This window comes from Neophocaena asiaeorientalis, unplaced genomic scaffold (genome assembly GCF_003031525.2).
Source record: "Neophocaena asiaeorientalis asiaeorientalis breed wild unplaced genomic scaffold, Neophocaena_asiaeorientalis_V1.1 scaffold164, whole genome shotgun sequence".
Lineage (NCBI taxonomy): Eukaryota > Metazoa > Chordata > Mammalia > Artiodactyla > Phocoenidae > Neophocaena > Neophocaena asiaeorientalis.
Genome location: NW_020173727.1, coordinates 620,525 through 634,460, shown reverse-complemented (window position 1 = coordinate 634,460; position 13,936 = coordinate 620,525). Strand labels below are relative to the sequence as shown.

The 13,936-nt window shown below is 42.3% G+C and overlaps 1 protein-coding gene across 1 annotated transcript in view; it reads right to left on the bottom strand.

Moving 5' to 3' along the window:
* BMPER (BMP binding endothelial regulator) overlaps positions 1 to 13,936 on the bottom strand; it is a 252,693-nt gene that overhangs the window by 104,214 nt on the left and 134,543 nt on the right. Inside the window, exons 7-9 of the mRNA XM_024750771.1 lie at positions 10,118 to 10,217; positions 4,411 to 4,520; positions 538 to 678 (exon numbers count right to left, since the gene is read on the bottom strand). Coding sequence (XP_024606539.1) covers positions 538 to 678; positions 4,411 to 4,520; positions 10,118 to 10,217 — 351 coding nt within the window. The remainder of the gene's footprint in view (positions 1 to 537; positions 679 to 4,410; positions 4,521 to 10,117; positions 10,218 to 13,936) is intronic.

The following is a 13,936-nucleotide window of genomic DNA, read 5'->3' as shown; positions in this document are numbered from 1 at the left end:
CTGGGGCAGAGCTCTCTCACCTTTACTCACCTGCTCTGCTGGCCACATACCCTGTGAACATCCTCACCCGAACATCTTCCAAATGAGAAAATCTCTCTTCGAAAAAGTAATTTAAGTGGAAAAGTTCTAAAAGAATCAGGGTCTTGGCAAGGAGCACTGAGCATCTCCGACTGCCGGAGATGCCCCTGGGCGTTTGGGCACCCGCAGCTGTACCATCCAGGGACATCCTCAGCTCAGCCCCAGCCGCTGGCCACCACATTTGGAAAGGGGAATCATGTTTTACAGGTTTAAAGTATTTTATAAAGCAAAAGTAAAGCCAAAGAAAAACACGTTTTCAAACAGTTGCTTCTCTGTCCCTGTGTGTCCTTGATTCTAAATACATATGTATATATAATATTGTAATATAAATAAGTACATTTATACACATACACACATGTATATATACAAAAGATGGAATACTGCAATCTGCATTTTGTCAGGAGCTTTTTACCACTCAGTATCATACAACAGTTCCCATGAGCTTGGCTCGTGACATACCCGGAAAATCTTGTTTCCAAACTTGCACACTTTGATGTCTTCTGGGGGCACTCGTAGAAGGCACTCCTCACAACAGGCCTCCTCGCCTTTGCTGCATCCACCAGGGTGGGAACACTTCTTCTTACACACTACAGTAGAGTCCTGGGGGCCCAAAGACAAACTGGACATTAAAAACGATTTCCACCTCCATCAAACATCCTACCTCGCCTTCCTTTAACAACCCACAACTAACTGCTTTAAAACATATCTTGAAGATACCATATGTTAATTTGTTGCCATAAATCTTTCATTCACTTCAAAATGTTATTTGCTGACTTAGTATCTGGACCAGAAGAAGAAGCAGCTATGTGACATGTGCTCCCCACCTTCCAAGGGTTTATCATTTAATGCTCAAGAGACTGATGATTCTGCTAGAGCCAATGTGTGGCAAGAAGCCCTGGGTCACTGTGGGCCAACAAGCTTCCTTCTTTCTTCCTACCCTTTTCCTCTTTTGCAGCCTTCATTAACTGTGCTCCCTCTGTTCTCCTCCATGGCTTTATGGCTTTCTCCTCCATGGCTAGAAGTTTAGTGTAAAGGTTTAGCGTACCTTTGATCAAAGAGTAAAAATTTAGAGCTCAGGTTCCATGTCAAGATGAAATTCCTTACTGTGTTCTACGTTCACAAAGGAACCAAATAAGCAGTTCCAAAGCTGGGCCTGGGTTCTAGGGCTCTTCCATAAACTGTGTGACCTTAAATGAGGCCACTTAAACTCTGAGGGTGACAAAGTTTATATCTGTAAAGTAAAGGGGCATGGCTTGATTTCTAAAGAAGTAGCATTTATGAACAAAATAGCCAAGTAAATTGTGCCTACTTATTCACTCAACAAAGCATGGAAGAAATGTTCAGAGCAACTAAAAAAAGTAGATTTCTTCAGTTCCCCAGCCAACAAGCTGCAATTTCTGGAGTAGACTGTCAGGTGGAATGACTGTAAGAGCAAAACATTTATGTAACTTATCAGAAGACAAGATGGAAGAAAGAAGTGTCCCAGGGTAGATGGGCAATGACCTCAAAGTGTTGAGTTAGTGTGAGCCAACAGCAGGGAAATGAGAGACTAAACCCCTCTCCGAAACATAGACCCTATTAGTAAGCTTGGAGAGATGACTCACTTCTGAGCACGGCATACAGATAGGTTGTGTAAGTCAACAGATGTAACTTCTATAGCTTCTACGTTAATTCTATGACTTCAAGAGGCACTTCTGGTACCATCTACTATACTCCCACTAACTCATCCACTTAAAATTAATATGACAATGAGATGATCCTTCAAAAAAAAGGCATTTATTATTCTTTATTTTTAAGGTTCTAACCACATCATATAGTGAATAGGATGTAGAGTTGAACAAGACCAGGGTAGAATGCCAGTTCATTTATTGTGTGTTATCTTGTGCAAATCCATCTCCCTGAGCCTCAGATTCCTCATCTTCAAAATGGAGATGATAATACCTACTTCTCAGGTTTATTGTGCAGTTTAAATGAAATATGTAAAGTACTTGGCACAGTATCTGGCGCATAGAAATTATTATAAGTCAACTCATAAATTGGAAAAAAAAATCCTTTGTCAAACTGTATGTCTTGATTTCAAGTTTGAAAAACAAGGGCACTCACTAGCTCTCGAATAATGCATACTTCATGGTAGATTTCCCAACTTTCATTAAATACACACCCACCCCCCCACACACACACACACAAACACACACACAGTACCCATTAGATCATTGCCTGGCACTGGGTTAAGCAATGAGAATACAGAGATGGATGATGTGCTCTGTCTTCAAGGAACTCACGAAGAGGAGAGATAACCATCTAAACAAAGACTGCAGTATAATGTGGTAAACAGAACTAGTACAGGTGTAGGGGTAGTAGAGAAGATGGAACAATTACCAATCTAGGTGGGTCAGGAAAGCCTCACTAAAGGAGGTGACACCTGAGATGGGCTGCTGTGGATGAAGAGGAGTTTGCTAATCAAATTTAAAGAAGATGAGGACACGGCAGGCAGAAGAATCCTTAAGTTTGAAGGCATGGAGACCTGAAACCATACTGTGTTCAGAGAACTATTTCCTGTACCTGTCATGGCATTGGATGGGGATGCCAGAGAGGGAAGCTCTAAATAGATAAAAAACAATACTGATCATCCCAAATGATTGCAGCTTGATTCTTCAAGCATCCAATTTCCCAGAAATGACCGTGAACTCATACTCTGATAAAAACATCTTAAAGGAATGGTTATACTTCTTTTGAGTACTGGGACATATTGCCTAATCATCTCTCAAAGAATCTCTTAAAGAATGAGACCCAAGGGACTTCCCTGGTGTGTGGTGCAGTGGCTAAGAATCCACCTGCCAATACAGGGGACATGGCTTCGAGCCCTGGGCTGGGAAGATCCCACATGCTGTGGAGCAACTAAGTCCGTGCTCCACAACTACTGAGCCTGTACTCTAGAGCCTGCGTGCCACAACTACTGAAGCCCACGTACCTAGAGCCCGTGCTCCGCAAGAAGAGAAGCCGCTGCAATGAGAAGCCTGTGCACCGCAACAAAGAGTAGCCTCTGCTTGCTGCAACTAGAGAAAGCCCACGCACAGCAACAAAGACCCAAAACTAAACAAATAATGAATTTATTTTAAAAAAATTTGTCTGCAAAAAAAAAAAGACAAAAAATAGAATGAGACCCAAAATATTGCAAGCATAACTAATTTCCATTCCTGGGATGCCTGGCTTTCCTGTAATCAAGAGAATTGGAAATGTGATGTGTTTCATCAAAGGCTCAGTATCCCCAAGAGGAAGCTATAACCTGTGAAATTCCTGGAGAGAAAGAGAAGTCCTGAGGATGGAGGCCAAGGCGGAAGGAGTGACTATATGTTTAGCACAGGATAATACAAACCACAGAGGAGAGGACGGAGCCTCAGGAAGGTAGTCCCGAGCTTCAGAATTACTCACTGTTCAGTGCCAGGGAACAGACAGTTCAGACCTTACTGGGCCACCTCCCTGAAGAAGTGCATGCTACTTAACAAAGCATGCCTCAAGTAACCAGGAACTTCTGAACTCTAATCCCAGCTACTGACTCATAGTTGACATTGAGAAAAGCTCCTCTTTCCCTCTATAGCCCTCTGGCTATTAAAAACAAAACAGCAACTATCACCACCAAAATGTATTATCCTAAACTCGTGTCACATAGTTTGGGTTAACTCACTAATGAATGATCCTGAAGTCCTCCATATAAATGATTTTCTCGGTTTCAGAAATAAATCACCACATAAACATAGTCTAGAAACGTGTGATATGTATCCCTTTAAATTTCTGAAGCTGTGGAATTCTTTCTTTACCAGTCACTAGACTTGTGGTTGCCTTTTGAGAAAAGTGTGTAATGACTCAAGTAAGAAATGGTACAATGAACAACACATAAATACTCTCTTCCCAAGCTACCAGGTTTATTTTTATGATAAACTGTGAATCCATGCCTTTTTCTCTTGAATGTGATTAAAGCCATTTTTATTGCCAGGTGCATCAGAGAAAATTCATCTTGAATAACTAGAGCCAGAGAACATTGCCACGTGCATTTGTCTGATTTTTTTAGAAAGTCCTTCAGGAAGGACAGCCGCTAAGAGTTTAATTCTCACCACCAGGAGCTAACTTACTGGTCCTGGGAAGATGACAGTGAGTTGTAATTTGGGTCCTATGTTTGAACATTCTTGTGACCTTGAAGTAAGATTTTAGTCATAAAGTGACATCAATAATGCCTCCTTCCCATAAATAACACATTATCATGTTTGGCTATGTTAATACTAAAAACCAAAAATGCTATCAGTGTTGGACCACAGCCCCTCAGAACCACCTTACCCTGCAGGTACATGCAGTGCAGTTATCATAGAGAAAAGAGGATCCATTGTCATAAACATCACTGCGAAAGAGGCAGCTTCCAAACGGGAGGTCAAATACTTTCCTCTGACCTAGAGGGAAGCAATGGCATAGCGTTAGCAAGACAGAAGCCAGGTATGTCCCACTTCATCATCAGCAATTACATCACAGGAGTGTTAAACATTCTCACAAGACCAGCTATTTTGCTGCACAAAAACAGAGCCTTGGGTCAGATGTTCCCAGGGGATCCCCAGGAGTCATGACTTTAGAGAGTTTTTGCTAAAGAGACTCTGATTCCACACTGAATCCTTTTAGTTCAACAAATCTTTATTACGAGTTCATCATAGTGAAGCAGGATGACTAAGACATCCTATCCTGACAGAGCTCAGTCTACTGGGGAAATACACCCACAAAAGATGATTTCAATACAGCAAGATGGTCAGCTCTGGAAAGAAGCCAATCTGGGAACTGTGGGGACAGGGAGGGAAAGAAGACTTCTTGGAGGATGTGATGCCTGAGCTGTATCTGAAAGAATAAATAAAATTATCCAGAAAGTGGGTATTGGCAGGGAAGAGGCAGGAGAAGTCAAGATATCCCAGGAAGGACTAGGATGGGGAAAAAGAACTAATGAGATAGCATCTCAGTTGAAGAAATGATAAGTCCATTGGCATGAAGGGTGACGCTAACTCAAAGAGCACAGAGAGGCAGACTCCAACTCCCCCAGGGTCCAACCTTCCACAGGCATCACACCGCTTGTAGAATTACCTTGGTTTTCCCTGATGTGAGGATTTGATTGGGGACCCAAAGGACCAAAAAAGCAACCCCGAATAAAGGGTACAATCCAACATCCTCCTTTCTTTCAGTATTTGAGTCTCTACTCCTTGGATCACATAAAACATCCCTGAAACATTACTTCAATTAAGGACTAAGTTGAGAAGTCAAAGATTAATCATCACTCATCAGATTTATACCCACACTCTTCCTGTAAAAAGGTTAAAAGCAATCTCTATTTATTAGGAGGCCCAATGAAACGCTGAAATACCTATAAGCACATGCTAAATGCTATTCTCAGAATTAGAATTGTTCAAATCAGAGAGATATTGCTGTCTTTTAAGAATTAAAAATAGCTCTGCTTCAATTGAGTATTTTTTTCAAATTGTGGTAACCTGGTTTGCCTTTTTCCTATCTTTTATAGATGGTTGGACTGGTGGATTGATACATCAGTAGACTGCTGAACAAAAAGACCCTTCAATGAGTTTATCCCCCTGAACAAATGTGACCAATGGCTTGAATTATCCCTCTAGAAAATGTAAATTTTACCTAAAAATATTGGTGTAAAGCTCTTAGCACGGAGCCTGGTACTCATTAAACACACCCAATAGGTGGCAGATGATAAGTGTTATCATTATTAGAGGTGGTATAATTCAAATATGATCCTGGGCTGTGCACTGGGGGACTTCCCCAGTGCACTGGGGGACTTCCCCAGCGGTCCAGTGGTTAAGACTCCACATTTCCACTGCAGGGAGCACGCACGGGTTCAGTCCCTGGTCAGGGAACTAAGATCCCGCATGCGGCTCAGCGCAGCCAAAAACAAATAAATAAATAAGAGGTGCACTGGGTACTCTGTGTACACAAACCTCTGATGAGGCTATCGCTGAAAATGAGAAAAGACAGGAAAAGAATGTTGTCATACAAAAGCAGAGGTATGTTGTGTGAATGCATCTTGGTCAAGGGAGAATCGAACAGCAAATCAGTGTCCAACAAGCCAAAAGTCTAATTAGCCTAAGATGCATCTAGTAAGCATCCCTGTGTTTCCTTTTTTTTCCTTTCTGTCTTCTGTTGTGTGGGTATGTTTCCTTTTACTTTCAAAAAACATACAATCTTACTTTAATCCCAAAGTCATCATGGCTCAAAATAAGATAAAACATTCAAAAGAATGGTTCAGAGACTCCATGCATAGCCTAATTTAAGCCATTTCCACATTGTTCTGCAGGGGCTTAGCCCAACTGTAAAAGGTCTCATTTGGAAGAATTATGACTTTCAAGTTTCCTAAGACTTGGCGTTCCTTTTGTAGTCTGTCTTATGACCACGAACAGACAGAAAAATCTGCATTCAATACAACAGCCATTGTTCATGTGAGAAACCTCTGACTTGACTCAGAATATCCACGATACCAGCTTCAAAGCATCAATCAAGCCTACTTATCTTCAAGGCCAGGCCCCAAATGACACCTCCTCTGTGATGACTTTCCCACTTAGACAGGACACTGCTTCCACCATGACCCACAGCATGAGAATTTCAACAACAGTGAACTGGCTAATTCTATCCCAGGGGCACAAGAACATGCTGGCAACCCAAGAAGCACACAAATCAGTGGAAATGCCTTTAGCCAGCCATGTCTAAACAATTCTGCTTTGTTCTTAGAATACCTTTGTATTTACTTTAAAAATAGGGGTGTGTGTGTGTGTGTGTGTGTGTGTGTGTGTGTGTGTGTACACAGCAGGAAGGCAAACATTGTTAGATGAAGAATTAGCAGCAGAATCCTACAAAGAGGAGAAATCTGCCTTAGTTTAACAAGATACTTTTATTTGCCAATTTGGTTGTAGAAAGATAAGGCTTCAAGGTATGGCCATGATAAGCTGGGAAGGAGGAAAATAAATCAGCAGATGTTTTGGAACTGGGGAAGGCAAGCTATAAAAGAAAAGACAGATATTCAAGGAAAAAGTATGGACAGTAAGGAAAGGAGACTGGAGCCCAAACAAAAGAGGGAAACAGTGAAATTCTCCTGAAGGCAAAATATCTAAGACCTTTTAAGAACAAAGGGAGCTTAATAGTTCATTTTATGTTATTCACTGTGCTTCCCTGAAAAGTAATCATCTCCACTGACGGTAAACCTTCAGTGAAATCTGCTATGCAAGCCCTGACTCAATAGAACGATAGAATGTGAAAAGACTAGAGGGGGGCTGTCCCTGAAAGGACAAAATGATGTTGAAGAAGAAGGAGGAAGAGGAAGAGGAGGAGGGAAGGGGGAGGGGGAGGAGAGAATAGAGGAAAGAGAAAGGGTACAAAGAGAGAGAAAACAGCAGAAGCTGAAACACAAAGCCAGTGGTGACCAGAGAAAATATAAGCCATCCCCCAAGGATCCCTGGAGATTCTGGTGGGGATGCTGGATATTCTATTGTATTCACGTGATGGATCAAGCTACTTTTATTTGACTCTTAAAGAGTCTGACCTCAACTAACTCAAGGACCTAAGGATCACATGGAAGAAGCTGACATAAAGTTTAAACAAAAGCCAAAGAGTCTCATGCTCTAGAGCCTCTCCATCATGGGTTGTCTCCTCTCAGTTGGTAACATTCGTGCTGCTCTCCATATCACCAGGGAAGATGAGTAGCAGCAGGTTAAAGTAACTGTGGGCTCAAGAATCACAGAGACTCACGTTCAGGTGTCAACTTCACAGCTCACTAGCTGTGCTACCTTCTAGGAATCTACTTGCTTCTCAGTACAATAAAACTAAGAATGGCACCTACATCACACATCAGAATTCTATACTTAGCACCTGTATGTCACAGCCTCTTGAGAAAACTAAATGAGAAGTATATACAGTGTTTTCACATGGTGCCTAGCACATAGCAATCGCTCAAAAAGAAATAGCTAATCCTCCTTTTTTATTGACTATTATTCATTATTCCCTTCCAAACCTCTCATTTTTGGCATGTTACCCTCCTGCTTGTTTTTGCCTCTAAAAGTATTGAGTTGGCCAAAAAGTTCCTTCGCGTTTTAAGTAAAAATAAAAGACACGTTTTTCATTTTCACCAAGAACTTTATTTTTTTTTAATTTATTTATCTTTTTTTGCGGTACGCGGGCCTCTCACTGTTGTGGCCTCTCCCGTTGCGGAGCACAGGCTCCAGACGCGCAGGCTCAGTGGCCACGGCTCATGGGCCCAGCCACTCCGTGGCATGTGGGATCCTCCCGGACCGGGGCACGAACCCCTGTCCCCTGCATCGGCAGGCGGACTCTCAACCACTGCGCCACCAGGGAAGCCCTTCCACCAAGAACTTTATTCAACAACATATTCACCATTTTGTTCCACTACCTTCTGCCATTTTTCAGGCAACTTCATAATTCCATCTTCCCAAAACTTTTTATCTTTTTGAGCAAAGAACTGTTCCAGGTGTCTTCCAGGGAACTGAAATTTTTTCCATTAAGGGAATTTTGTAAAGACTGAAATAAATGGAAATCTGAAGATGCAATGTCTGGTGAATACAGTGGATGAATCAGAACTTCCCAGCCAAGCTGTAACAGTTTTTGCCTGGTCATCAAAGAAACATGCGGCCTTGCATTATCCTGATGGAAGGTTATGCGTTTTCTGTTGACTAATTCCAGACGCTTTTCACCGAGTGCTGCTTTCAGTTGGTCTAACTGGGAGTAGTACTTGTTGGAATTAATCGTTGGGTTTTCCGGAAGGAGCTCATAATAGAGCACTCCCTTCCAATCTCACCATATACATAACCTTCATCACCTTCTTTGGATGAAAACCAGCCTTTGGTGTGGTTGGTGGTGGTTCATGTCGCTTGCCCCACGATCTCTTCCATCCCACATTATTGTACAGTATCCACTTTTCATTGCCCGTCACAATTTGTTTTAAAAATGGAGCGTTTTCGTTACATTTAAGTAGAGAATCGCATGCGGAAACACAGTCAAGAAGGTTTTTTTCTCCTACCTTATGTGGAACACAAACGTCAAAGCGATGAACATAACCAAGCTGGTGCAAATGATTTTCAGCACTTGATTTGGATATTTTGAGTATGTCGTCTATCTCCCGCATGGTATAACATTGATTGTTCTCAATTGCTCAGTTTGATCGCTATCAACTTCAACTGGTCTACCCATCGTCCAGCAAGACATCTCCAGCACAAAACTTCGCAAACCACTTTTGACCCATTTAGTCACAGCACTTTCTCCATACACTGCACAAATCTTTTTTTGCGTTTCAGTTGTGTTTTCACCTTTTTTGAAATAATAAAGCATAATATGCCAAAAATGTTGCTTTTTTCTTCCATCTTCAATATTAAAATGGCTATACAAAAATTCACCAATTTTGATAAGGTTTTTTTATTTTAAAGCACGCTGATATGACAGCTGTCACAATACAATCTAACAAAATTTTTTGAATGAAGTTAAAGACAACTAAGCACTACTAGAGCCATCATATGGAAAAAACCAAACGAACTTTTTGGCCAACCCAATTACTCTGTATTCCTCCATGTACGTTTACTTCACACGCCTTTAAAATATATTCCTACTGAGTGTCAGATGCCCAGTTAAAGATTGTTTCCCAATACTGTTCTCCCCACAAAAATATATTCCTACTAATCATCATATGTCCAATTAAAGATGGTTTCTTCAATACTGTTCTCCCCACAAGGGGCTATTATCCCAGGTTGTCCAGTGTACCGGGTTTACAGATACATGGGAAGACAAGAGAAAAGAAAGCTCTGTGGAGGCCCAGAAGAGAGACAAACTCTGTACACACCTTACACTCGGGTAATCAGAAGAAGGCATTGTCTCTAAGAAGCCACGAAATAGCACAATTTGAGAACCTCAAGATAACAAAGTGGATGACGACTCTCAGCAGAAACTCCAAGAATAAATTACATTGTTCTTTGACCTGCAAACAGTCACTCACCCAAACATTTGGGGCAGCACTGTCCTGGTGGAATGTGGCTAAGGTGCTGAGGACAGGAGAGAATGGGACAGACTTCTCTCACACACTGTGTCCTGCCTCCCTGAAGAAAAGAGAAAGAGAAAAAAGCACATTTAGAAAAGTACTTGCATATATATATTGTCTAACCAAGATATCTGGAACAAACCTAGGCCTTTCCTGGTGCTGGGTCACTGGGGTGACTGCTCAGATCTGTGCAATTGTCCCCAGGCATCCTTTGATCTTCCCTGTAAGCCCCATGAATGATACCCGTGAGGAGACCGACCACCCCTAAAGAGACGGCTACAGTATCACCTCTCCCCAGTCACCACCACCTTTCTTTACCTTTTCCCCTCTTAAGACCAGCCAACCATCTCAGTTTGCCTGAGATTTGAGGCTTTCGATACTAAAACCAGGGAAGTCTCGGGCAAACCCAAACAAGGTGGGCTCTCTTTCCAAGCCCAATGCAGCAAAGCAACTATTGGGGTTTTGCTGAGATGTGTCCTCTTCTGTCCTGCTGACAGCTTCCTCCATGAAGGCTTCCCTTTTGGCCACACCTTAAAGGTGTTGCCAGAGTGGCTCAGCAAGGCTCGGATTTGGGGAAGTTAGCCAATCTGCTGAAAATGGATACACTGAAAGCCAATGTTCGGAAGAACCATTCCACTGAAGTCGCCCAGCTAACCAAACCTGTGTCGATTAAGTAAGTAGAAGGTTTATGATTATCGATATTAGAAGGACTGGCAGAGCTTTAGCAGCCTTGGAAGATGTTCTAGAGCCTTCAAATCTTTCCCTGCCCCTCATCCTTGACCCTCTCTGTCCTCCAGCATCTATCACCTCTGACACCCACTCCTTTCTTCTCTTCCTCAGCATCCCTCCTTCTCTGCCCGTCAGCATCTCTCGCCTCTCCAGGATGTGAAGATGAGCATACCAACTCCCCCTTCCCTATCCCTCAGCAGGGACCCCTGTTTTTCCAGCCTCAGCAACTTGTAACTGAATCTTCAGAAAGCTGGAGCAGAAAAAAAAAAAAAAAAAAGTGCTTTCCAGTCAATTTACATCCAATAACTCTGCAAGGCTCGTGTGAAAACTATCCTGTGCACTATGAATTGCTATCAAATTTGGGAATAATTAAGGTTTTTTTCTTTAGAAAAATCAGTAAGTTTGGTAGATAGATCACTAGGCAAATGGAATTTCAATGAATTGGCTTCTCTAGGATTTGAGCTAGAAACCAAACTAGTAGACCCTAAAAAGTACCCATTGTCTCAAGCCTGGAATTTCTATCTCGAGAGACCTCAGGAAATGAGGAGCTCACGCTTCAAAGAGTCCCGGGCCTCACAAGGGAAAGATTCCCTCGTGGCGTTTCCTCACACCTTCCCCAGCACTTTCTGTATTGACACCAGACATTAGCCGTCTGGATCCTTCCCATCCTAGCATACTACTGTCGCCTGTTGTTTCTGCTTTCCCTTCCTGTTCTTGCCATTTTCATTATGATAGTTTATTTTTTGGTAGGAATGGATGAAAAGGGTAGGGCACGTTATGTCTTTTTAAATATTTATTATTTTTAAGCCACTTTAATGTTGGCTTCTTCCCCAAACCAATAGAAAACACACGAAAATACCACAAAAAGCTCTTCTGTTGTTTTTACATTATTTCCAGATCAGCAAGAATCGCTAAAACTCTCCTAGGAATCCCTGGCTGTTCTCAGTGAGGTTCCTCACTCAACTCTGCATAATCCTGAAGTCTGGCCTTTCACCAGACTTCAGAGGCGCATAACCTGAGTCTAGGTCATACTGTGAGGTCTGCCCCAGCTTATACATAAACCACAAAAGTCAAATCTAGAGGGAGGACAGAATGCTCTCTTTAGCTTTTAATTTCAAAGAAGTTCATCTGCCAGCAACTTCCTAAAATCATGAAGCCTTGGGCCACACGAGGTTGCCTGGGTGTCAGCTTCTCTTAGATGCACAGAGAACGTATTCTTTTCATGGATATTCTCTGTTCTTGTTGGATAAGCATCTATTTTTCAAGCATATTTTAAAATGAAAATTTAAGAAAAATACTGCATAACTGCATAGCCGTTAACTTGTCCAACACACTGGAAAGCTGGCCAAAGACTGTGTGTACTCCAGTAATTTTCCTTACAATAAGGTCAAAGAGCGAATTTTGCATACATAATACAACTGCAGTTTGTGTTTCCCAAGAGTCTGTTAAAGTAACTTGAACTCCAATCTGGGTTTGCTGGTTTGGTCAGGTTTTATTTTGTTTGGGTTGCAGTATTGTAGCATAGCCCAAGTCCCAAGGCTGCATTCCAATTAATACCTCCAAAGAAAGTCCCAGGCCCTTTCAGCTCACAACCTGCTTCTGTGATTTCAACTCAGCAGGGACTCTGGTTAAACTATAAGCTGGGGCTCTGCTGTAAACTAAGAAAGTTAAAATAGCAGAAATAAATATGTTTGGTTCTAAAAGTGTACTAATTCCTATTGTAACCGCACTAACTCAGGCTCTATCAGATTATCGCCATCGCTTTCTAATTGGCTTCCCTGCCTCAACTCTCTTGCACTAAACCATCCTGGGAGGTTCAATATCTCCAAGACTCCTTTCCAGCATCCAACCACTGTTTCATTCTTTGATCAAAGACTTATTCAAGGTCTACCATATGTTGGGGATACAGCAGTGAATATAACATACAAAAATCATTCTTTATGGAGCGTGCCCCCAAGCTAAGGTGGGGGATAACTTACCACTGCATTCAGGAGGAAGTTCAGCCCACTTAAGCTAAAAGTCAATGTAGAAGTGAGTATGTGTGTGTAGAATCCTTTTTCTCCTGACACAGAGCCCATCTACATTCCTCAGACTCCCTTGCAGCTAGGGGTGGTCAATGGGAGGTAGATGGAAATAATGTAGAACACTTCCAGGCCTGACTCATAAAAATCTCTCCCATTCAAAGCACCATGCTCTCACTTTCTCTCCCTACAGGAAGGAGAGCCAGCTGAATGGTGAGAACAGCAAGAACCTTGCAACAAAGTGAAAGAGCCTGCTTCTCTGAGTCACCATGTGGAAATCTACCCACTAAACACATGCAAGGAACTGTTAAATGAGCAAGAAATAAATTTTATTTTGTTAAAACACGCAGATGCATTAGTTCTTTGTTACTGCAGTTAGGCTACTTTGTCAAGATACCCCATAATCTTCTCTCTCATCTCCTTTCCTCCCAACACCAACACAGAGAGAGGGTTCCTGTGTATCTTGTTTCTTTCCTGTCCCCAAGAACATCTTATGCCTTCTATCTTCTTTCTACATGCCTCTTTCCCTCTCTCCCCCCATCATTAACCCCTATGGAAATCGGGCTTCACTCAAGGTCTATTTCACACCTCTTCTCATCTGTGAAGTCTTCTAGACGCCTTCATTTCCCAGTAACCTCCTCCATCTTCCCATACCTCTTCTTTTCTCATCTGTATTCCTGTATTTTTGACACATACATAAACGTTTAACCCTGAGAGACAACACTGGTTTTGCCTCTAAGCTAGATGATGGTATGGGGAGGAACCAGTCCTTTGAGCCTAATATCCTTCAAGAGAGTAATGGGGGCTTCCCTGGTGGCGCAGTGGTTGAGAGTCCGCCTGCCGATGCAGGGGACACGGGTTTGTGCCCCGGTCCAGGAAGATCCCACATGCCACGGAGCGGCTAGGCCCGTGAGCTATGGCCGCTGAGCCTGCGCGTCTGGAGCCTGTGCTCCGCAATGCAAGAGGCCACAACAGTGAGAGGCCCGTGTACCGCAAAAAAAAAAAAAAAAAAAAAAAGGGGAAAAGG